The sequence below is a fragment of the Schistocerca nitens genome, chromosome 8 (assembly GCF_023898315.1).
Source record: "Schistocerca nitens isolate TAMUIC-IGC-003100 chromosome 8, iqSchNite1.1, whole genome shotgun sequence".
Classification (NCBI taxonomy): domain Eukaryota; kingdom Metazoa; phylum Arthropoda; class Insecta; order Orthoptera; family Acrididae; genus Schistocerca; species Schistocerca nitens.
In genome coordinates this window covers 65,542,060-65,565,721 of record NC_064621.1, presented here as the reverse complement: position 1 = coordinate 65,565,721, position 23,662 = coordinate 65,542,060, and the positions used below count along the sequence as shown (strand labels likewise).

Below are 23,662 nucleotides of genomic sequence, written 5' to 3'. Positions count from 1 at the left end.
AGCATAGCGTCTGAGGACGTCGAGTGCAAAGCCCATCCTTTTCTTTTTGTGTTCTTCCGCTAACAGTTTTGGAACCCAGAGCGCACACAATTTCCTGTACCCTAACTTGACAGTCACAACGTCATAAAGAGTTGTCATTGACGCGTCCGGTATGATCTGATGCATTTCTTTCAATGTGAGACGTCTATTCGAACGAATTGCTTCCTCCGTTCTCCGAAGAAGGGCATCAGAGATCACAGATGGCCGACCTGTTCTTTGTTCGTCGTGGACATCGGTCCTACCTTCAGAGAAACGACGACACCATTTCGTTACATTTTGTCGATTCATAATGTTCCCATAAACACAAACAATTTCTTTGTGAATATCCGCTGGTCGCTGACCTTTTGCATGAAGAAAACGTATGACAAAGCGCACTGTGCATTTGGTGGGATTCTGAATCGGCGCAGCCATTTTAAACATGACCTACTCCAACCAGAAGCAACGTTCAACTGCCGAACGACTGCGTGGAGAAAGCTAATGGTTCAAGGTTAACACCAGTGTTACCAACTTGCTTGCCAAACTCTTCTGTTCCTCTGGCGTACAGTGTATCTTTACTTTCCGAAATACCTTCGTAAATAGGTGTGTACAAAGTGTCATCGCTTTCTTCAGGATAACGAAAAAAGGTAGCTGGATTTTATTCACTGGTTATTTTAACAGTTCCACCCCTTCCTCTGTCATGTGAGTCAACCTCTGACAGCTCTCTGGAACCAAGATTCATTCACCAATTTCCAGCCGCACAGTAGCAGATGATGTCATCGTGGACCATATTGCTATCTCCAACACCTTGGGCCACCATTTTGCGGAGATTTCGAGCTCTTCCCACTATCATCCTGCCTTCCTCCATCAGAAACGAGCGGAGGAGGCTCGGGCAATACCCTTCTCTTCTCAGAATTGTAAGTGCTGCAATGCCGCCTTTACTATGAGGAAGCTCGATCATGTTCTCAATTCACCCTGATCCTCCGCCCCAGGGCCAGGTACTGTCCACATTCAGATGTCCCAGCACCTTTCTGTTGCGGGAGAGCACTTTCTGCTTAATATGTACAACTGCATCTGGGCAGAGGGCTCATTTCCCAGACATTGACATGAATTCACTGTCATACCCATACCTAAGCCCGGTAAGGACAAAAGCCTTCCTTCTAGCTACCACCCCATCTCTCTCACCAGCTGTGTTTTCAGGGCGATGGAACATATGATTCATGCTGGGCTGGTATGGTGGCTCGAGTCTCACTGTTTACTAACCACTGTACAGTGCGGATTTCGAGCATGGCGTTCTGCAGTTGACCATCTTGTTACTTTGTCCATCCATGTCATTAATGGTTGTGGAAATCTCAGGCTGTGGCCATGTGTTTCGATTTGGAGAAGGCCTATGATACCTGCAGGAGAACTGGTATCCTCTGTACTCTTTACACGTGGGGTTTCTGTGGCCGCCTGCCCTGTTTCTTTCAGTAATTTTTAAAAGACTGAGTTTTCAAGGTGCATGTGGGTTCTGCCTTGTTGGACACCCTTATCCAGGAAACCAGTGTGCCTCAGAGTTCCGTCCTGAGTGTCATACTCTTTGCTATCACCATTAACCCCATAAAGGCCTGTCTCCTGCTGGGCAACTTCAGCTCCCTTTTTGTTGACGATTTTGCCATCTATTGCAGTTCTCCACAGACCTGTCTCACTGAGCTGCATCTTCGGTGAGGTCTTGATCGTCTTTACTTCTGGAGCATCGACAGTGGCTTTCCACTGACAAAACCATCTGTATGAATTTCTTGTGGTGCAATTGGCTTCTCACCATCTTTACATCTTGAGCCTGTTTCTCTTCCGTTCGTTGAAACTGCTATATTCCTGGGGCTCATGCTCAATAGGAAACTCTCTTGGTCCTCCCATGTGTCTTATCTGGCAGCCCGCTGTATGCGGTCCCTCAGTGTCCTACGTGTCCTTAATGATACTTCCTGAGGTGCAGATCAAACCACCCTCCTCCGTTTCTACCAGTCCCTTCAAAACTAGACAGTGGATGCTTTGTTTATGCACCTGCACATCCATCCCTCTCACGCCGTTTCAACACTATCCACCATCGTGGCATCTGTTTGGCAATTGGCGTCCTTTACACTAGCCCTAAGTCTGTAATGCTCAAGTTGCTGATCTACCACTGTCCTACCGCCATTATTTTCTCCTCAGCCGGTATGCGTGCCATTCGTCTGCCATGCATGGCCACCCATCCTATGCCCCCTTCTTTGATGATTCCTTTGATCGCCAGTATCGGGCGTGTCCCTCTTCTCTGGTACCTCCTGGAGTCTGCTTTTGGCACTTGTTCCAGCGGCTTAACTTCACACTACCTGCAACTTTCCTGGTGGGTGCGAACCCTTCACCACCTTGGCTTCGTGAAGTGGCCCATGTTAACTTTGGCCTTCATTCACTTCCTAAGGACACTACTCCAGCCTCGCTCTATCACCTTCAGTTTCACAACCTTTGCATGGAACTTCACGATAGTACATTTGTTAACACTGATGTATCTTGGACTGACTGTGGTGTCAGGTGTGCCTTCGTCATTGGCGCCCACGTCTTTCAGTATCGGCTTCCAGCACACTGCTCAATATTTACAGTTGAGTTCTTTGCCCTGTATCAGACCACAGAGTACATCCAGCGACACAGACTTTCCAATTGTGTCCTCTACTCAGACTCTCTCAGCACCCTTCAAAGGCTGTACACTGCTCATCCATTAGTGCAACGGGTTCAGGAAAATTGTCACTTGCTCACTCTTGGTGGAGTCACTGTGATGATTGTGTGGGTTCCTGGTCATGTCGGTCTGCCAGGAAATGAGGTTACTGATGCTGCTGCCAAGGCTGCAGACCTTGTACCTTAGCCCACTAGTTCATATATTCCCTCTAGTGATCTCTGTGTGGCTGTGTGTCAGGAGATGCTGTCCCTTTGGCATCGCCATTGGTCTTCCATTCATGGGAATAAGCTCCGAATTATTAAACCTCTCCCAACAGCTTGGACGACCTCCTCTCGGCCCTCCCACTGGGAGGAGGTCATTTTAACTAGGTTGCGTATTGGGCACTGCCTTTTTAGCCATTGTCATTTGATCAGTGGCGCTCCCCCACCACTTTGTACACATTGCACCCAAGTTTTAACTGTTCGCCACTTCCTGATGAAATCCCCATTTTTTAACTGTACGGTGTCTTTTGTAGCTGTTTCTCCACATCCCTGTTTTTTAGCTGTCTTCTCTTATGTCAGTTGGGATTGACGTATAGTCATTTCTTAACTCCTCTCTGTCTTTGTGCTCTATAGCTTTGACTTAGGAGCGTATGACCCCCATTGTTTTTGCACCCTAAAACAAAACAAAAACAGCTGCCCCATCCTCATAAAGCGTGTTATCGATTCTGTGTGGTGCTTATTTTGAGCTACTGATTCACATTATATTTCCTCGGCAATTCCTATCATCATTGTGAGATGATCCTTGGATGAATAAAGATAAATTAAGTGCCCAAAACAGGGAATAACCAACTAAAAAGTACACTATACAAGTACACTATTTAATTCATCATCATTTATCAGTTTGTATGTTCATTGGACTGGTAAAATATGTATGGATTGCTTGGCATTGAAATCTGTGCCTGATTATTACCTGCGCCCCCTGCCCCCCACCCAAGAAAAGGAAAAGAAAAAGAAAGGAAAAACATGTTTTTTGCAGTGCTAATTGTGTTTCTTTCCTTGCAGAATTGGGTGCACAACAGTGCTGATGTACAAGAGACATTACATTTTTTGCATGATGGAGAAAACATAACTCTTTTTACCAGCTTTTATAACACTTCTCATGGTAACATTTTTTTGCATGATGGAGAAAACATAACTCTTTTTACCAGCTTTTATAACACATCTCATGGTATTACCTTCAACATAGTACTTAATGGTCATGCAGACAGATTTGACAACACCAAATGATTGCAATACTGTTATAGTATTTTTATATTGCACAACTTCTTAGTGATAGCGATCCTGTATATGATTCAAAAGTTTTCATTATTTTTCAATAAGATACTGCGACTGATAAGTCATGTTAGCTCTTCGTGGACTAATGTTGCTTGTTCATCCACTGCAAGTGCTGTTATGTCACGTCCAAGTCAGAGCTGTTCTCTCATTCAAATGTGAAAGTTTTCCATTATCATGGTGAAGAAAGTTTCGTAACTAACAGCTGGAAATCAGACCTTTTGTATATAAGTTCAATAACTGGTTTGACATTTTCAATTCTTCTAAACATTGCACACCAGAAAAGTGTATTCATTCATTTCAGAATGAACTTAAATGAACAAGAGAAGACATAACCTAACTAGGATGCCCACAATAACTTCTGATTCGTTGGAAGAATGGACTGACCCTATTACATCCTGGTGTGTCACAAGTTATGTACAGATAGCATTGGTGTATTATGGGCAAGTGGGAGATAAGTGGTGAAAGATACCTTTGCTTTGCAAGGTGTGTTGCTCTCTATCTCTGAAGTAAATACTCCAGCATATGTAAAGAAGCAGCTGAAACTTCTTATAGTAATATAGGAGTATTTTGTAAATTTGCTACAAAATGAAATCCAGTTATTAAGAACAGTTAAGAAAATGATATTTGATAAAATCAAGGACTTGTTAGTGCTAGAGAAAGTTACTGATAGATTCATTTGTGCTAGGACTTGTCAGAATGTGACTCCTCAACTAGGAAATAATTGTACAGCAAGATGACAGGAGCAAGAACAGATCAAGAAGTTGAGAAAATATTATACACTCCTGGAAATTGAAATAAGAACACCGTGAATTCATTGTCCCAGGAAGGGGAAACTTTATTGACACATTCCTGGGGTCAGATACATCACATGATCATACTGACAGAACCACAGGCACATAGACACAGGCAACAGAGCATGCACAATGTCGGCACTAGTACAGTGTATATCCACCTTTCGCAGCAATGCAGGCTGCTATACTCCCATGGAGACGATCGTAGAGATGCTGGATGTAGTCCTGTGGAACGGCTTGCCATGCCATTTCCACCTGGCGCCTCAGTTGAACCAGCGTTCGTGCTGGACGTGCAGACCGCATGAGACGACGCTTCATCCAGTCCCAAACATGCTCAATGGGGGACAGATCCGGAGATCTTGCTGGCCAGGGTAGTTGACTTACACCTTCTAGAGCACGTTGGGTGGCACGGGATACATGCGGATGTGCATTGTCCTGTTGGAACAGCAAGTTCCCTTGCCGGTCTAGGAATGGTAGAACGATGGGTTCGATGACGGTTTGGATGTACCGTGCACTATTCAGTGTCCCCTCGACGATCACCAGTGGTGTACGGCCAGTGTAGGAGATCGCTCCCCACACCATGATGCCGGGTGTTGGCCCTGTGTGCCTCGGTCGTATGCAGTCCTGATTGTGGTGCTCACCTGCACGGCGCCAAACACGGATACATCCATCATTGGCACCAAGGCAGAAGCGACTCTCATCGCTGAAGACGACACGTCTCCATTCGTCCCTCCATTCACACCTGTCGCGACACCACTGGATGCGGGCTGCACGATGTTGGGGCGTGAGCGGAAGACGGCCTAACGGTGTGCGGGACTGTAGCCCAGCTTCATGGAGACGGTTGCGAATGGTCCTCGCCTATACCCCAGGAGCAACAGTGTCCCTAATTTGCTGGGAAGTGGCGGTGCGGTCCCCTACGGCACTGCGTAGGATCCTACGGTCTTGGCGTGCATCCGTGCGTCGCTGCGGTCCGGTCCCAGGTCGACGGGCACGTGCACCTTCCGCCGACCACTGGCGACAACATCGATGTACTGTGGAGACCTCACGCCCCACGTGTTGAGCAATTCGGCGGTACGTCCACCCGGCCTCCCGCATGCCCACTATACGCCCTCGCTCAAAGTCCGTCAACTGCACATACGGTTCACGTCCACGCTGTCGCGGCATGCTACCAGTGTTAAAGACTGCGATGGAGCTCCGTATGCCACGGCAAACTGGCTGACACTGACGGCGGCGGTGCACAAATGCTGCGCAGCTAGCGCCATTCGACGGCCAACACCGCGGTTCCTGGTGTGTCCGCTGTGCCGTGCGTGTGATCATTGCTTGTACAGCCCTCTCGCAGTGTCCGGAGCAAGTATGGTGGGTCTGACACACCGGTGTCAATGTGTTCTTTTTTCCATTTCCAGGAGTGTATGTAAAAAGTTTTGTGCATGTAAGTTTTGTATTAGATTTGAAAATTATCAGTAATTTTATTGTTAAAGAAAGAAGGTCTTTCAATACAATAAGTTAGGAAAGTGTCCTGACAATATTGAGGTTTACAAATAATATAGAAATGTCCAGTGCCATTTCTTGCAAACAACTGTGGCTATTTTATGTCCCAAGAACATCTGTAGTAAACATCCTGTATTTGAATAATGTTTAAGTTTTGGAGCTTTATTATTATAACACTTTTACTTGAAATTATATCCTAATCTTTTTTTGTAGGAAGGAGATGGGGGAAAAGAGAGAGAGAGAGAGAGAGAGAGAGAGAGAGAGAGAGAGAGAGAGGAAACAAGACACTAAAAGCTAATCTGGATCTCTTGCACTTAGCTGCAAATTTACTCTTCATTTGAATTGATCTTGTAAGATGAGGAACAAAGTTGCACACTTTACCCTATCCATACTAGGAGGAGTAGGTAGTAAGAGTGGTGCTTTAGATTGGTAAAATCTGATAACCTTGTGGGCAGAGCGGGAACAGTTATGGTATTTGAATTAACATTGAAATAAAAAAGCAATTTTTTTAAATGTAAACTTAGAATTCCAGTATCTCGTACAAAAAAACATGCAAGAGTCGCAATAGCAGTGTGGCCAGTATAGTAAATGGCAAGTATAGGAAAGTGATGAACAGATAACTTCTAAATTTGGATGTCCGTGATTGAGAGTCCAGCATAAAATGGGAAATGAAGAACATGAAAGGGGTTTGGCCCTCAGGCTGCCACCTCAGGATGTAGAGGTGGCGGAGAATCTGGTGCATTGCCTGAGACATATCAGTTGTTGCTTGTTTCACCCACGGGCTCAGCTGCCAAGGCATTTCCTAGTGTAGCCGATATGGTGGGTCCACCTTTACAGTAGGCTATGTGGCAGGTGGTAATCCGTTTGTGTTGCTCGAGGCAAAAGACCAGTGTGGAGGCTGGCGGTCTGGCCTCATCGTGTGAGTGAACTGGTGGCTGTTCTTTCAGCAAGGTCCAAGCTGACACATATGGGTAGTGGTTCGCTGGTTATCAGGAGCTCCAACATTAGGCACATTATGGAGCTTCTTAGGAAGATAGTGTTCAGGGCTGGAAAGAAAGCCACTGTGCACTCAGTAGGTCTGCCCTGGTGCCTCATCCAAGGTGTGGAGGTGGCTTTGCTATTGCTATTGAGTTTGCAGGATGCAATGGTCTCCAAGGCTCACATTGGCAATGATTACACCTGTCGCATGGGTTCTGATACCATCCTCATTTCATACAGGTGGCTGGTGGAGGTGCTGGCCTTGTGTGTGGGTTGAAAGCATAGATTACAGTTTGTAACATTGTTCCCAGTGTTGATCAGGGTCCTTTGGTTTGGAGCTGAATGGAGGGTCTCAACCAAAGACTTTGTCAACTCTTTGGAAGTCTTATCTGCAGATTTCTGGATCTGCATTATAGGGTGGAGAATTGCAGGACTCCCCTTGATAGGTCAGGGTTGCACTGCACAAAGGCAGCAGCTACTCAGGTAGTAGAGTACTTGCGGAGTGCATATAGGGGTTATTGAGGCTAGGCAGTAGTTTCAGGTACTATGATCAACACTTGTCAGTAGATGCTGCATTCAGAGTAAAGACACTTGACTGCTATAATTTTCTTAGTGAAAATGATGTTATATGGTCATGTATAACAGGTCTAGATGAAACCAAGTTAATTGTTGGGTTTACTTACTGGCCAGCTGATTCCGCTGTGGCAGTTTGAGTCAATCAAAGAAGATCTATGATGAATAGTGTGTAAATAACTAGATCATGCAGTACTAGTTGGAGGCAACTTTAACTTTCCAAGCATTGCAGGCAGTACAGTCAGTATTGCAAAGTATTTTTGAAGACATTTGCCAAAAACTGTCTGGAGCAGCCAGTTTGGCAGCTCATATGTAATGGGAATATCTTATACCTTGTAGCTACAAATAGGCTGGACCTTATTGATGGTGTAGGTATAGAGATGGAGATTAGTAATTTTAATCTCAACATATCGACTGGGGTTACGGAAGTTAATAAATCAGTTAAAGAGGTTAGGAGACTATTTCTGCTAGAAAGAGCAGAAAAGCAATTGGTAGCATCTCATTTAGACAGTGAATTGACATCATTTATTTCCATTATGATGGGCATAGAGGAATTATTGGCAAAGTTTAAATAGATTGTAAATCATGCTTTTGAGAAGTAGGCACCTAGTAACTGGCTTAAGGACAGAAAAGACTCACCATAGTTTAATGACAACAGAAAATGCTGAGGACACAAAGGCTGTTGCACTATCACTTCAAAAAGAATGTGCAAATTAAAACAGACAAAGGTTAGTAGACATATGAGCATCTTTGAAAAGATCTACGCATGAAGCATACAACTACTACCACTGTCATATGTTAGCAAAGAACCTGGCCGAGAACCCAAGAAAATTCTGGTCCTGTGTAAATAGCTAAGCAGGTCTAAGGCTTTCATCCATTCACTCATTGACCAGTCTGGTGTGGCAGTAGAAGATGGCAAAAGGAAATCCTAAGTTTTAAATTCACTTATTATGAGTCATTCATGCAGGAGAATTTTACAAACATATTATTGTTTGACCATCACACAGAGTCCAGTTTGGGCAACTTAGTAATGAGCACCCATGGTGTAAAGAAACAACTGAAAGAGTTTGAAAACAAATAAATCACCAGATCCAGATGGAATCCCAGTTCGGTTTTACAGAGTGTCCATTACTTAGCTTGCATTTATCGCAAATTTCTCTCCCAGTGCAAAGTCCTAAGTGACTGGAAAAAAGCACATGTCTCCTGTATACAAGAAGGGAAAAGAACTGACCCACAAAATTACCAGTATCATTAACATTGGTTTGCTGCAGAATTTTGGGACATATTCTGAGTTCCAGTATAATACATTTCCTTGAGACTGAAAAGCTTATGTCCATAAATCAACATAGTATTAGAAAGCACTGCTCGTGCGAAACTCAGCTTGCCCTTTCTCACATGATATACTACAAATTATGGATGAAGCACAACAAACAGGTTTCACATTTGTAGATATCCGAAAATCATTCAACACGGTGCCCCACTGTAGGCTCTTAACAAAGATATGAGCATGTGGAATAGGTTCCCAGATATGTAACTGGCTCAAAGACATCTGAAGTTATAGGACCCAGTGCATTGTTCTCTATGGCGAGTGGTCATCAGGGACAATGATATCGTCAGGAGTGTCGTAGGGAAGTGTGATAGGACCGCTATTATTTTCTATATATGTAAATGGTCTAGGAAAGGGTGGGCAGCAGTCTGAGGTTTTACTGATGATGCTGTGGTGAATGGGAAGGTGTTGAAATTGATTGACTGTTGGAGGGTACAAGATGTCTTTGACAATGTTTCTAGTTGGTGTGCTGAATGGCAGTGATCTGTAAATGCAGAAAAATGTAAGTTAATGTAGATAACTATGAAAAACAAACCAATAATGTAGGGATACAGCATTAGTAGTGTCCTGCTTGACACAGTCTTGTTGTTTTAAATGTATGCGTGTAACACTGCAAAGTGATATGAAATGGAATGAGCACGTGAGGAGTGCGGTTGGGAAGGCAAATGGTCAACCTTATGTCAGTCTTGTTGTTTTAAATATCTGCGTCTAACACTGCAAAGTGATATGAAATGGAATGAGCACGTGAGGAGTGCGGTTGGGAAGGCGAATGGTCAACCTTATGTCAACAAAGATAATCCATTTTTGGAAACATAATTTAATTGGGTAGAAAAAAATCTACTCACCAAGCAGTGGCAGGAGAAAACATATGTAAAAGATACTATGTGTGTAAGCTTTTGGAGCCAATGGCTACTTTTTCTGGCAGAAGGGTTTCAGGTGAAGGAAGAGGGGTGAATGAAAAGGATTGTTGAAAATTAGGAAAAGGGGTAGTGTTTGGAAAAGTCACCCAGACTCCAGGTCACGGGAGACTTACCAGACAGGACGAGAAAGCTTGCATACTTAATACTTTTTATATGTGTGTTCTCCTTCTGCCACTTAGTGAGTAGAATGGTCAGCTTTGGATTATTAGGAGAAAAGTCTGAGGGTATTTCGCTTGTCTCATACATCTTGCTCACCAGATGGTAGAGTTTTGTCAGGACTGGCTCTCCCAAGGCTGTCAGTAAGTCCTAATGGAATGTTGTCTACTCCCGGGGCCTTGTTTTGACTCAGGTCTTTCAGCGCTCTGTCAGACTCTTCATGCAGTATCATATCTCCCATTTCATCTTCATTTACATACTCTTCCATTTCCATAATATTGTCCTCAAGTACATCGCCCTTGTGTAGACCCTCTATATACTCCTTCCACCTTTTTGCTTTCCCTTCTTTGCTTAGAACTGGGTTTCCATCTGAGCTCTTGATATTCATACAAGTGGTTCTCTTTTCTCCAAAGGTCTCTTTAATTTTCCTGAAGGCAGTATCTATCTTACACCTAGTGAGATAAGCCTCTGCATCCTTACATTTGTCCTCTAGCCATCCCTGCTTAGCCATTTTGTACTTCCTGTCAATGTATTTGTATTCCTTTTTGCCTGCTTCATTTACTGCATTTTTATATTTTCTCCTTTCATCAATTAAATTAAATATTTCTTCTGTTACCCAAGGATTTCTACTAGCCCTCGTCTTTTTACCTACTTGATCCTCTGCTGCCTTCACTACTTCATCCCTCAAAGCTACCCATTCTTCTTCTACTGTATTTCTTTCCCTCATTCCTGTCAACTGTTCCCTTATGCTCTCCTTGAAACTCTGTACAACCTCTGGTTTAGTCAGTTTATCCAGATCCCTTCTCCTTAAGTTCCCACCTTTTTGCAGTTTCTACAGTTCATAACCAATAGATTGTGGTCAGAGTTCACATCTGCCCCTGGAAATGTCTTACAATTTAAAACCTGGTTCCTAAATCTCTGTCTTACCATTATATAATCTATCTGAAACCTGTCAGTATCTCCAGGCTTTTTCCATGTATACAATCTTCTTTTATGATTCTTGAACCAAGTGTTAGCTATTATTAAGTTATGCTCTTTGCAAAATTCGACCAGGCAGCTTCCTCTTTTATTTCTAACCCCCAATCCATATTCACCTACTACGTTTCCTTCTCTCCCTTTTCCTACTGCCGAATTCCAGTCTCCCTTCACTATGTGAATAATTTCTTTTATTTCATCATACATTTCTTCAATTTCTTCGTCATCTGCAGAGCGAGTTGGCATACAAACTTGTACTATTGTAGTAGGCATGGGCTTCGTGTCTATCTTGGTCACAATAATGTGTTCACCATGCTGTTTGTAGTAGCTTACCCGTACTCCTATTTTTTTTATTCATTATTAAACCTACTCCTGCATTACCCCTATTTGATTTTGTATTTATAACCCTGTAATCGCCTGACCAAAAGTCGTGTTCCTCCTGCATTCGAACTTCACTAATTCCCACTATATCTAACTTTAATCTATCCATTTCCCTTTTTAAATATTCTAACCTACCTGCCCGATTAAGGGATCTGACATTCCATGCTCCGATCCATAGAACACTAGTTTTCTTTCTCCTGATAACAACATCCTCTTGAGTAGTCCCTGCCTGGAGATCCGAATGGGGGACTATTTTACCTCCGGAATAGTTTACCCAAGAGGATGCCATCATCATTTAACCATACAGTAAAGCTGCATGCCCTCAGGAAAAATTACGGCTGTAGTTTCGCCTTGCTTTCAGCCGTTCGCAATACCAGCACAGCAAGGCTGTTTTGGTTAGTGTTACAAGGCCAGATCAGTCAATCATCCAGACTGTTGCCCCTGCAACTACTGAAAAGGCTACTGCCCCTCTTCAAGAACCACATATTTGTCTGGCCTCTCAACAGATACCCCTTTGTTGTGGTTGCACCTATGGTACGGCTGTCTGTATCGCTGAGGCACGCAAGCCTCCCCACCAATGGCATGGTCCATGGTTCAAAGTGAATTATATTACTGATCTTTGAAGGGTATTCTGTATCTTAATTAAATGATTAATAAATATATGTTACAGGTTGAATAAGTCACTATCTGTTACAAGGAAAGCACTTAAAGGTAACATGGCAGTGACTGTAGGGATGATTTGATCTTAATCATATGTTAAGAAAACTGTATTGCTGTAGAAGGCAAACAGAATACAAATAATGCACGTAACAATGTGAACTAAGGCCAGTATATGGTACACTTTGTCATTTACGCCTGATGTGTAAGTGTTGTTACATTTTTTGCTTTCAGCAAGTAGCCTAATACATTGTGTATATAACATTAGATGATCTTTATTGTGCCCACCAGGTGGCACAGTGACGTAGGATTTCTAATGTTTTGTGACAATATTATGAACAAGATAGTTTGCTGAGATGCTGAGTCACAGATAGACACAACAAAAAGACTGTCAAACAAGCACACTCTCAGCCAAAAAAGCCTTCATCGGAATCAGACAAAAAAAAAAAACACACACACACACACACACACACACACACACACAAACACTCAGTCTCTGGTTGCCAAGGCCAGATTGCGAGCATCAGTGAATGATGGGAGAAGCAATCTAGGTGGTGAGAGTAAGGAGGAGATTGGTGCGGGAAGGGGAAAGGATAGCAGGGTAGGGGTTGGTGAATTGTGACTTGTGGAAGCATACAGGGACAAGGTGGAGAGAGGATAGGGCAGCTAGGTGCAGTCAGGAAGTTAGATAGATGGCAGGGTTGGCGGGCATAGAGGGGGGGGGGGGGGCAGCGGAAAGGACAGAAGAAAAGATTGATAGGTGGGTAAAGGATAATGTCTAATGAAGGTTGAGGCCAGGAGTGTTATGGGAACATAGGATATATTACAGGCAGGGTTCCCACCTGCACAGTTCAGGAAAGCTGGTGTAGGTAGGAAAGATCCAGATAGCACAGGCTGTGAAGCAGTCACTGAAATGTAGAACACAGCAATGTGCTGGGTTCTGCATGGGCATGGCAACCAACAAGCTCTGTGTCTGTATGAATGGCTACTGTCGAATTATGGCCAAGAAACAGCTGGACAACCCAATTGCTGAGCATGCTGCTCAGCATGATGTTCTTCATTTCAGTGACTGCTTCACAGCCTGTGCCATTTTTCCCTTCCTACCAACATCTTTCCTGCATTGTTTGATTTTTGAGTTTTCCCTAGACCACTTAATGAAAATTCCATAGATTAACAATACCATGTCATTCTTTTACCATCACCATTATTGAGTACAAGCAATCCATGTGCCAGTTCTCTGTCTCAATTTCTGAAGCAGGTTCATTTCTCAAAGTAGATTATTAATAAACAAATGCATTTTTGCTCCGTTTATACATTTGTTTAGTTATATCTTTTGCTTTTAGGATTCATGTTTTTATTGTATATTGGCTAGACAGATGCTAATGCTATGATACTGTGGTAATCTGTTCATGTATAATGTACAAAATAACACTTTAATTTTGTAAGTAAATTGTCAATCATTATTTTAGAGCTTCTCAAGCAGAGTTGAGAACGCCTCGGAATAATGGAATCACAGAAGTTCTTGGGTGATGCACAACCGAATAAATTGTAACTCTTACTGCTATGTTAATTCTATGTGAACCCAACATCAACCAGTTTGTTTGTTTGTTTGTTTGTTTTTTAGATGCTACCTGAGTATCAAGCACAAATATCACAACAGGAACATATCAAAGATTCTGGAAGCACTTTGTCCCGTCTCTTTAACCGCTATGACTTCATTGAAACTTCCTATCATTTTCTGCTTAAGCACATTGACTTACATCTTTGTGATGATCCAGGTGGTAAGTAATTCTGTCACTCAGCCTTTATAGATGATGAAAATGAGCAATAGTTTTATAATTTCTAAATACCGCATACCAGTGTGCAATATTATGCGGTTACATTTCTGTGTCGAGAGACACAAAAACGTGTTAACTTATTACAGCACAACTCACGACTGAGCAGGCGCATCAATGTGCCGCTTGGACTAGAAGCAGTTTAAAGACGAAGGTCAAAGATATTGTGCCTATGCAAGCCTGCAGGGTTGCCACATCTTGCAAAGAAAATCAGTCTCATTACTTTATTGTCGCACCTCATAGAAACTGTTGCCAAAATATCAAATAGGCCTATGAAAGCCTCTAATTCAGCAAATAAGGAAAGAAGAAAATAATAGTGCATACTAAGCTGCAACTTCTAGCAGAAAGAAAACAAATTGCAAGTAATCAGCCATCTTGAACTTTTGTAGATCTGTCGTTTTCATTTACATACACTGAAGAGCCAAAGAAACTGGTACACTTGCTAAATACCTTGTAGGGCCCTTGAGAGCACGCAGAAGTGCAACAAAATGATGTGGCATGGACTCAACTAATGTCTGAAGTAGTGCTGGAGGGAAATGAAACCATGAATCCTGCAGGGCTGTCCATAAATCCATAAGAGTACGATGGGATGTAGATCTCTTCTGAACTGCACATTGCAAGGCATCCCAGATATGCTCAATAACGTTAATGTCTGGGGAGTTTGATGGCCAGTGGAAGTGATTAAAGTCAGAAGAGTGGTCCTAGAGCCACTCTGTAGCAATTGTGGACATGTGGGGTGTTGCCTTGTCTTGCTGGAATTGCCCAAGTCCATTGGAATGCGCAATAGACATGAATGAATGCAGGGGATCAGACAGGGTGCTTAAGTACGTGCTATCTGTCAGAGTCGTATCTAGACATATCGAGCTCATATCACTACAACTGCACATACGCCCCACCATTACAGAGCCTCCACCAGATTGAAAAGTCCCCAGCTGACATGCAGGCTCCATGGATTCATGAGGTTGTCTCCATACCTGTACGTGCCGATAAAATTTGAGACGAGACTCGTCTGACTAGGCAACAGGTTTCCAGTCATCAACAGTCCAATGTCGGTGTTGATGGCCCAGACGCTTTGTGTCATGCAGTCATCAAGGGTACATAAGTGGGGCTTCAGCTCCAAAAGCCCATATTGATGATGTTTTGTTGTTTTACACGCTGAGACTTATTGATGGCCCAGCATTGAAATCTGCACCGATTTGCACAGGGGTTGCAGTTCTATCATGTCAAATGATTCTCATCAGTTTTCGTTAATCCCATTTTTGCAGGATATTCTTCCAGCCACAGCAATGTCAGAGATTTGATCTTTTACCAGATTCCTGATATTCACAGTACACTCGTGAAATGGTCGTACAGGAAAATCCCCACTTCATCGCTACTTGGGAGGTGCCATGTCCCATCACTCATGTGCCAGCTATAACACCATGTTCAAACTCACTTAATTCTTGAAAACCTGCCATTGTAGCAGCAGTAACTGATCTAACTACTGCGCCAGACACTTGTTGTCTTATATAGGTGGTGCGACCACAACACCATATTCTGCCTGTTTACGTCTCTCTGTATTTGAATACGTATGGCTATACCTGGCTTTTTGGGACTTCAGTGTGTAAAGTTAAGGTGTTTTGATAATTTTTACTTTTTGGCTGTCATCCCAGATATAAAGCAAATAGCATAAACAAAAATATACATATTACAGGCCACTGAAGATGCCTATCAAGTGCTTTTCATAATCTTCACATGTGTATTTGTGATGGGACACAATGTGTAGCATAGATTATTTATATAGAGCATAAGATCAAAATATGGTAATGTAGTCTTACCAAAACCGATTATCCAAATAAATATTTTAGTAGTGATCTTGGCTTTTTGAAGTTTTTCTGCTGAGTTTAATATGGTGCTGCATACTGTCCACATTCTGGCACAATGTCAGGAATATATAACAAATGGTAGCAGGTAATGAGCACTAAACAAAATTAAAAAGAAAAAAACTGTTTATTCTTAAAGTCTCAAAATACGCCACTTAGACTTTGGTGGGGCGGGGAAACATTTTTTTGTAAAAAACGGCTGCAGTATTTTTTTGCAGTATTTCTCAAGACAAAATTTTGTCTATTGTCTGTAGATAAATACTGGATGTTGCAGTGCACTACTAATAACTCTGACTCACCCCTGGGCAGCCTGGAGTAGGGTGGTAGACTGGTTTGTCCCTTTGTTGGGCACTCCCTGCTGCCAGGGTCACTGGCCGCTGCTTCCGTGAAGTGACATAACAGAGGGGTGTCCGAGATTTTGCGCGACCTGTTTGTGACTCTGTGAGTGCCAAAAGAAAGGCGATTGCAAGATATTTCCTAATGTTGCAGGGGTATAGAAAATGGAGTAGTGGTATTTGGTGCAAGGAGAATATGACCAAAACAGTGACGGCTGTATGTCACTGTGTATCCTCTGTCGTAAGAAGTGAAATGTAATTAGTGTATTTGAAACAGCTTAGGATGGAAATAAGGAAAAGGGGAATGATTTAAAAGGCCGATGTTACCAGCAGAGAGAAGTAAGCTTAATAACTAGTAGATTATCATAGGAAGGTAGAATTAAATTGAAATTTATTAGAGTGACACTGATAGTGATTATCGTAGGAAAACTACAATTGGATTGAAATTTACTAAAGTGATACTGATAGTGATTTTTATTATGAACAATTGAAACCAAAGAGATGGGTGATTAATGAACAAAAGGAGAGACTAATAATTGCAACGGTACTATTACAGAATGGAAGAGAATAAACTGAGCAAATAAAAATAGTATTATCAGTAACTAAAATTAAGTAAATGTCAGAGCTACAGGTACAAAAAATAATACAAAATTAATACAATTAAAAAAAATTAGTTGAAGGTACAAATATGGGGATAATTAAAAAGTTAATACAATTATGAGACAGTATATCTGAGTATAGGGGATGTTACAATTTGCAAATGGTGTTAAGTTTACACTTTTGGCTCGAGTAGCTTCACTTAATACTATTCAGTTCTGTCATGTTTGTGACTGTATTCTTTCCAGCTGCTGTCTTCATGATTACTCTGCCATTCTGAGCCCACACATTCAGAAGACCGAAATGGGATATGGCACTGTTTAAAATCTTTAGCCATTCATGTGTCAGATCTTCCCTTACTGTAAGCCCTGTCTTGCTAACCTCTCCTTCTGGGTAAAGAACTCTGCCCTTTTTCGGTATGAGACAAATTTAACTATTGTCGGACGAGGTTTGGTAGCACCTGGTAGTGTTTGTTCCACCCGATGGCTCCTGTCAATGTCTACCTTAGTCACTTCAATGCCTAATTTTTCACGTGCAACCTGTATAAGCAGTTTGTCTGTGCCTTCTTCCTTATTTTCTGTTATGCCAAACAGTCGTAGACTATTTCGCCTTAGGTACTGTTGTAGCTCGTCTGTTGCGGCAGATAGTTTTACTTCCAACTGTCATGCCTTTTTCTCATATTCAGACACAGACTTTTTTAATGCTGTAATTTTGGCAGTATTGGCCTCAACAGTTTCACCATTTTGGCCAATACTGCTGCCGTTACTGTATCTGATATAGTGCCTGCTATCAGATTGAGGTTGTCTTTATCGCGAAGCGCAGCGTTTACCTCAGAGTGGACCATCTCAGCTATACCGGGAGCCGTGGCCACATCTTCCACCAAGAGCAAGCCCGCCGCACCTGCTGCTTCCCTGCTGCTGGACACACTGCTGTTCACTCTCCTGTTTACCATTTTCTCCAGCATAGATATTGGTGGAGCACAGAAAAAATAGCACTACCACACAGAACACTGTTGTTTACACAATTTCCACTGGTACTAGACAACACCACTTACGAGAGCACCTTCGAATTCAACTAAATGTCACGAGATTGAACTTAACACGTTACACTGCAGCCGCCATCTTACAGGCCTTACATGGATGAAAGAAAGAAATTACTAGTTTTCTTGAAGCAGGTGTTCTATTGCCTAGAATAACAACACCCAAAATCTCTGCACCTGACTAAGAAATACCAATTTTGATTCTATTCTAATAAAATTAATAAATTGCTGTCATTACCTTCAGACATTAAGTGTATCGGGCAGAAGAAAGCTTTAGTACTGCAGACAGACACACATTAAAAGTAAAACTGACATCATCCCAGCTTCAAAGACAACCCATTAGACAAAAACAGGACCACTTATTTACCTGCAATTGTGTTAGGATCAGTTGCTTCACTGCTAATATACAAACTAACATAGAAATGCACCAAATCTCAAACTTCTGGAACTTTAATCACAATTTAAGGGAAAAACATAGACACGAGATAGAGGAAAGTTAAGGAAAACAGTGTAGGTAAAGGAGGAACAACAACATAACATGCACAATCAAAAGATATCAAAGCAGCTAGTAAGTTAATGGAAGTAACATAAATTAAAACAGCCAGTTTTTGAATTCCAGAATTTGGCTGATGAGCTTGTAGTACTGAGCATAAAAGGGAGTGCCAGCATTTAGAAAGCCACTATTCTTTGCTAGGTGAAACAAAAGACAAAGGTGTAAAAATATGATATAATAATCTTTATTTTATAATTATCTTTTATAGCACATTGTATGAGTTGGTAATATTATTACAAGAGTCATATACGTGTAGTGAATGGCAGTTCTTATTATGTATTTTAAAGAGAATCAGTATATGTTGTTAAAAAAGCATTTTTCTCATTTGTGTTTTTTTGTTTTTATTTGTATATTTATTTGTTTTAGATGGACGATCTGTGCATCCAGATCTTCAGGATGGTGGTGCGTTACAGATCAACCTCCAACAGCTGCAGGTAACGTTATATTGAACAGTTTTAATAATTAATTCATTTTACAGAGCAGCAACAGAACATTGATCCAAAGCTACTTTTAAGCAAGTTCTCTTGCTCATATGGCAGCATTGAATAATGATGTGAAATTTTCATAAATGACAGTCTAAATATGATGTTTGTAGTATACAGTGTGTGCCTGCATTGTTCATTTTGTTCCCCTTACACAACACAGAATTGTTAGCAAATTGTGTTTCCTTTCATTTCCATAATAAATCTTTTCCTTGTCCCTTCTGTTGATTACTAGAAAAATAATTATTATTTTTGAGAGAAGTGCTTTGTGTTGTTCTAATACCTGTTAAAATCATTTGAAGTTCCAGCTTTTAGAAACAGTGATCTGTTCTGTATGGACAGATGCAGGAAAACTGCATATAAGAGAATAATAAGTAAGTCACAAACCTTAGTACACCTAACTGGGGAAAAGTTTAAATGTTCGAGATTATAGTAGGTGAGAGCTGGACCAGTGTAAGGCTCAAGTGATACAAACCACCACTTGCGGTGTCAAGCTGAGGGGGCCACCAGAGACACCACAATTGTACGATTTCTATTCAAGACGTATTAAAGTAATTTGCAGCCTCTTTGTGTGTCAAGCTGAGAGGGATGCCAGGATCACCCAAGTGCAAGACTTGTGTAGTGTGTGTATCAGTAGTAGTGAAGTGCGAACTGACACAGGTGAAAGGATAAGGTGATAACATTGGGTGAGGGAGGCACCAAATGATGAGCCGTTTATGTGAATAAATGATTTCTAACCGATCCTGCATCAAAGACTTCGAGGACAGTTAACGAGGATAAGGTAAATGATGTGAGGTTACAGGCATAAGACAAAAGAGTTAAAACAAAAGGAATATCAAGGATACTGAGCCTTAGACTGTCTTTATATGTAATGGTGGTGGTAGCAGCAGCAGTAGAAGTAGTAGTAGCATTTGTTGTTGTTGTTGTTGTTGTTGTTTCATTCAGCCCTTACAAGGATGTTGGCTATCACGCGGTATTACAATTTAAGAATAAAGAAGAAAACATAATTCATACATACAGACATTTATGTACTTATGGGTATAGTGTGACAAGGATGGAACAGGTAGTCGGCTATGGTATAGAAAGTAATACTATTTACTACAGAGCTTTGGTACTTTTAACTGTCTTTTTAAATAAGTTAAAGAAGTTGTCATTTAACAGCCTCTTTAAATAAGTTGCTGTAGTACTTGTGATCTCCATAGAAACTTTTTTGTACAAGGTTATTCGTTGATAGAAAACGCTGCTTTGAATTTCCTGTTTATTATGCACTCAATAGAGGTGCTATCTACATTTAATTTAACCAAGTCATTTTCCCATTTTGAAATAGAAATTCATGACATTTGTTATTGTTGTGTTCTGCGTAACTTTATGCCGTATTGATACATTGCAAACAGAGTGTTTAAAGTGCTTTCTCTGCAAGGAGTTCTCTTGTTTTCTCAGAGACTATAATATTGTTGACATCAGAAAAAAGATTTTTTTTTCTCCAAGTCTAGCACTGTTGGGAAAGCCAGTGATATGTATCTGCAACAATATTGGTCTTAAAATGCCAGCCTCAGGAATTCTTACATTAATATATTTTGGTTCTAATAAGTTTTTCACTGATACATAGCTTTATTTGATGTTTGTGTTATCTGTACTCCTTGTACCCTATCTGTGATTGGAGCCAGTCATCAGCTGTTCCTCTTATTCCTAATGATTCTAGCTTATTTAATAGGGTCTTATGATCAGCATCACCAACATCCTTAGCAAGATTTATGAGTGTGTCAAGAGCAATAAGTACCACTTTTCAGAATGAGATTTTCACTCTGCAGCGGAGTGTGCACTGATATGAAACTTCCTGGCAGATTAAAACTGTGTGCCGGACCGAGACTCGAACTCGAGACCTTTGCCTTTCACGGGCAAGTGCTCTACCAACTGAGCTACCCAAGCACGACTCACGCCCCGTCCTCGCAGCTTTACTTCTGCCAGTATCTCGTCTCCTACCTTCCAAACTTTACAGAAGCTCTCCTGCGGGACCCGTAAAGCTGCGAGGATGTGGCGTGAGTCGTGCTTGGGTAGCTCAGTTGGCAGAGCACTTGCCCGCGAAAGGCAAAGGTCCCAAGTTCGAGTCTCGGTCTGGCACACAGTTTTAATCTGCCAGGAAGTTTCATATCAGCACACACTCCACTGCAGAGTGAAAATCTCATTCTGGAAACATCCCCCAGGCTGTGGCTAAGCCATGTCTCGGCAATATCCTTTCTTTCAGGAGTGCTAGTTCCGCAGGGTTCGCAGGAGTGCTTCTGTAAAGTTTGGAAGGTAAGAGACGAGATACTGGCAGAAGTAAAGCTGCGAGGACAGGGCGTGAGTCATGCTTGGGTAGCTCAGTTGGTAGAGCACTTGCCCGCGAAAGGCGAAGGTCCCGAGTTCGAGTCTCGGTCCGGCACACAGTTTTAATCTGCCAGGAAGTTTCAGTACCACTTGTGTTAATTCTACTGTGGCTGATTCTGTACTTCTGCTACATTGGACTCCAGACTGTAACTTGCTTAGAAAGTTGTATTTATTCAAGTAATTCATTGATATGTCTTCCATATCAGTTGTATTATTTTTGAGAATGATGACAGCAGGGAAATTAATTTGAAGTATTCTGTGTATTCGGTGTTACCTTTCTTTAGCAGAGGCACAATTCGTACCTGTTTTGACTACTCTGGAAAATTCCCCAATGTGAATTCTGTTAGTTAAGAGAGCTTATACATCCTGCATGCATTTTTTTTTCAGCAGACAGGTTGATACTTCATTGAAGCCTGCTGACTTAATTTTTTAAGGTTTGTACATCTCAACATTGATTTGCTAGTGGGTAAGTCTTTTGTAGGTGTGCAGGTTTTGTCCATACATGGTTTTACTTCCATTATTTTCCAAAAATTGTCTGTGAATCCAAGATATTTTACAATATTAGAGAAGTAAAGTTGCTATTCACCATATAGCGGAGATGCTGACAATTATAGCTTTCAGCCATTAAGGCCTTTGTCAACAATAGACACACACACACACACACACACACACACACACACACACACACAGGCAAATACAACTTCCACATACGTCTGCAGTCTCGGACAACTGAAACCACATTGCGAGCAGTAGCACCAATGCATGATGCGAGTGGCGACTGGTTGGGGGTAAGGAGGAGGCTGGGGCAGGGATGGAGACGGATAGTATAGTGGGGGTGGTGAACAGTGAAGTGCTGCAGTTTAGACGGAGGGCAGGAGAGAAGGTGGGGAGGGGGGTAAGTAGCGGAAAGGAGAGAAATAAAAAGAAATTAAAAGACTGAGTGTGGCGTTGAAATGATGGGTGTGTAGTGCTGGTATGGGAACAGGGAGGGGGCTGGATGGGTGAGGACAGTGACTAACAAAGGTTGAGGCCAGGAGGGTTATGGGAACATAGGATGTATTGCAGGGAAAGCTCCCACCCGTGCAATTCAGAAAAGCTGGTGTTGATTGGAAGGATCCGTATGGCACAGGCTGTGAAGCAGTCATTAAGATGGATGTTATATTTGGCAGTGTGTTCAGCAACAGGGTAGTCCACTTGTTTTTTGGCCACAGTTTGTCGGTGGCCATTCATCCAGACAGACAGCTTGTTGGTTGTCATGCCTATATAGAATACAGCACAGTGGTTGCAGCTTAGCTTGTAAATCACATGACTGGTTTCACAGATAGCCCTGCCTTTGATGGGGTAGGTGATGTTACTGACAGGACTGGAGTAGGTGGTGGTAGGAGGATGTATGGGACAGGTCTTGCATCTGTGTCTATTACAGGGGTATGAGGTAAGTGATAGGTAGCAGGGGTTGTGTAAGGATGGACGAGTATATTGTGTAGGTTCGTTGGGTGGCAGAATACCACTGTAGGAGGGGTGGGAAGGATAGTGGGCAGGACATTTCTCACTTCAAGGCACAATGAGAGATAATCGAAACCATGGCGGAGAATTTAATTTAGTTGCTCCAGTCCCGGATGGTACTGAGTTACGAGGGGATGCTCCTCTGTGGCCAGACTGTGGAACTTTGGGAGGTGGTGGCAGACTGGAAAGATAAGGCACAGGAGATTTGTTTTTGTACAAGGTTGGGAGGATAATTACGGTCACTGAAGGCTCAGTGAGACTCTCGGTATATTTTGAGGGGGGTCTGCTCGTCACTGCAGATGCGATGACCGTGGTGGCTAGGTTGTATGGAAGGGACTTCTTGGTATGGAATGGGTGGCAGCTATCAAAGTGGATGTATTGCTGGTGGTTAGTAGGTTTGATATGGACGGAGGTACTGATGTAGCCGCCTCTGAGGTGGAGGTCAACAACTAGGAAGGTTGGGTTGAGTAGGACCAGGTGAAGCAAATGGGGGAGAAGTTGTTGAGGTTCTGGAGGAATGTGAATAGGGTGTCCTCAACTTCAATCCAGGTAGCAAAAATATCGTCAATGAATCTGAACCAGGTGAGGGGTTTAGGATTCTGGGTTTGTAGGAAGGATTACTCTAGATTTCTGATGTATAGGTTGGCATAGGATAGTGCGATGCAGGTATTCATGGCTGTACCCCAGATTTGTTTGTAGGTAATTCCTTCAAAGGAGAAGTAATTGTGGGTGAGGATATAGACTAGGAAAGAAGTTGTTAGTTTGGAATCCATAGGGCGTCTGGAAATGTAGTGTTTGATAGCAGCAAGGCCATGGGCATTAGGAA

General features: G+C 42.2%; 1 protein-coding gene across 3 annotated transcripts in view; it reads left to right on the top strand.

The window, feature by feature from the left end:
• LOC126198474 (UHRF1-binding protein 1-like) overlaps positions 1–23,662 on the top strand; it is a 458,855-nt gene that overhangs the window by 88,936 nt on the left and 346,257 nt on the right. For all 3 annotated transcript variants that reach the window (XM_049934830.1, XM_049934829.1, XM_049934832.1), the window contains exons 5-6: positions 13,888–14,044; positions 18,851–18,918. In XM_049934830.1, the coding sequence (XP_049790787.1) occupies positions 13,888–14,044; positions 18,851–18,918 (225 nt within the window). The remainder of the gene's footprint in view (positions 1–13,887; positions 14,045–18,850; positions 18,919–23,662) is intronic.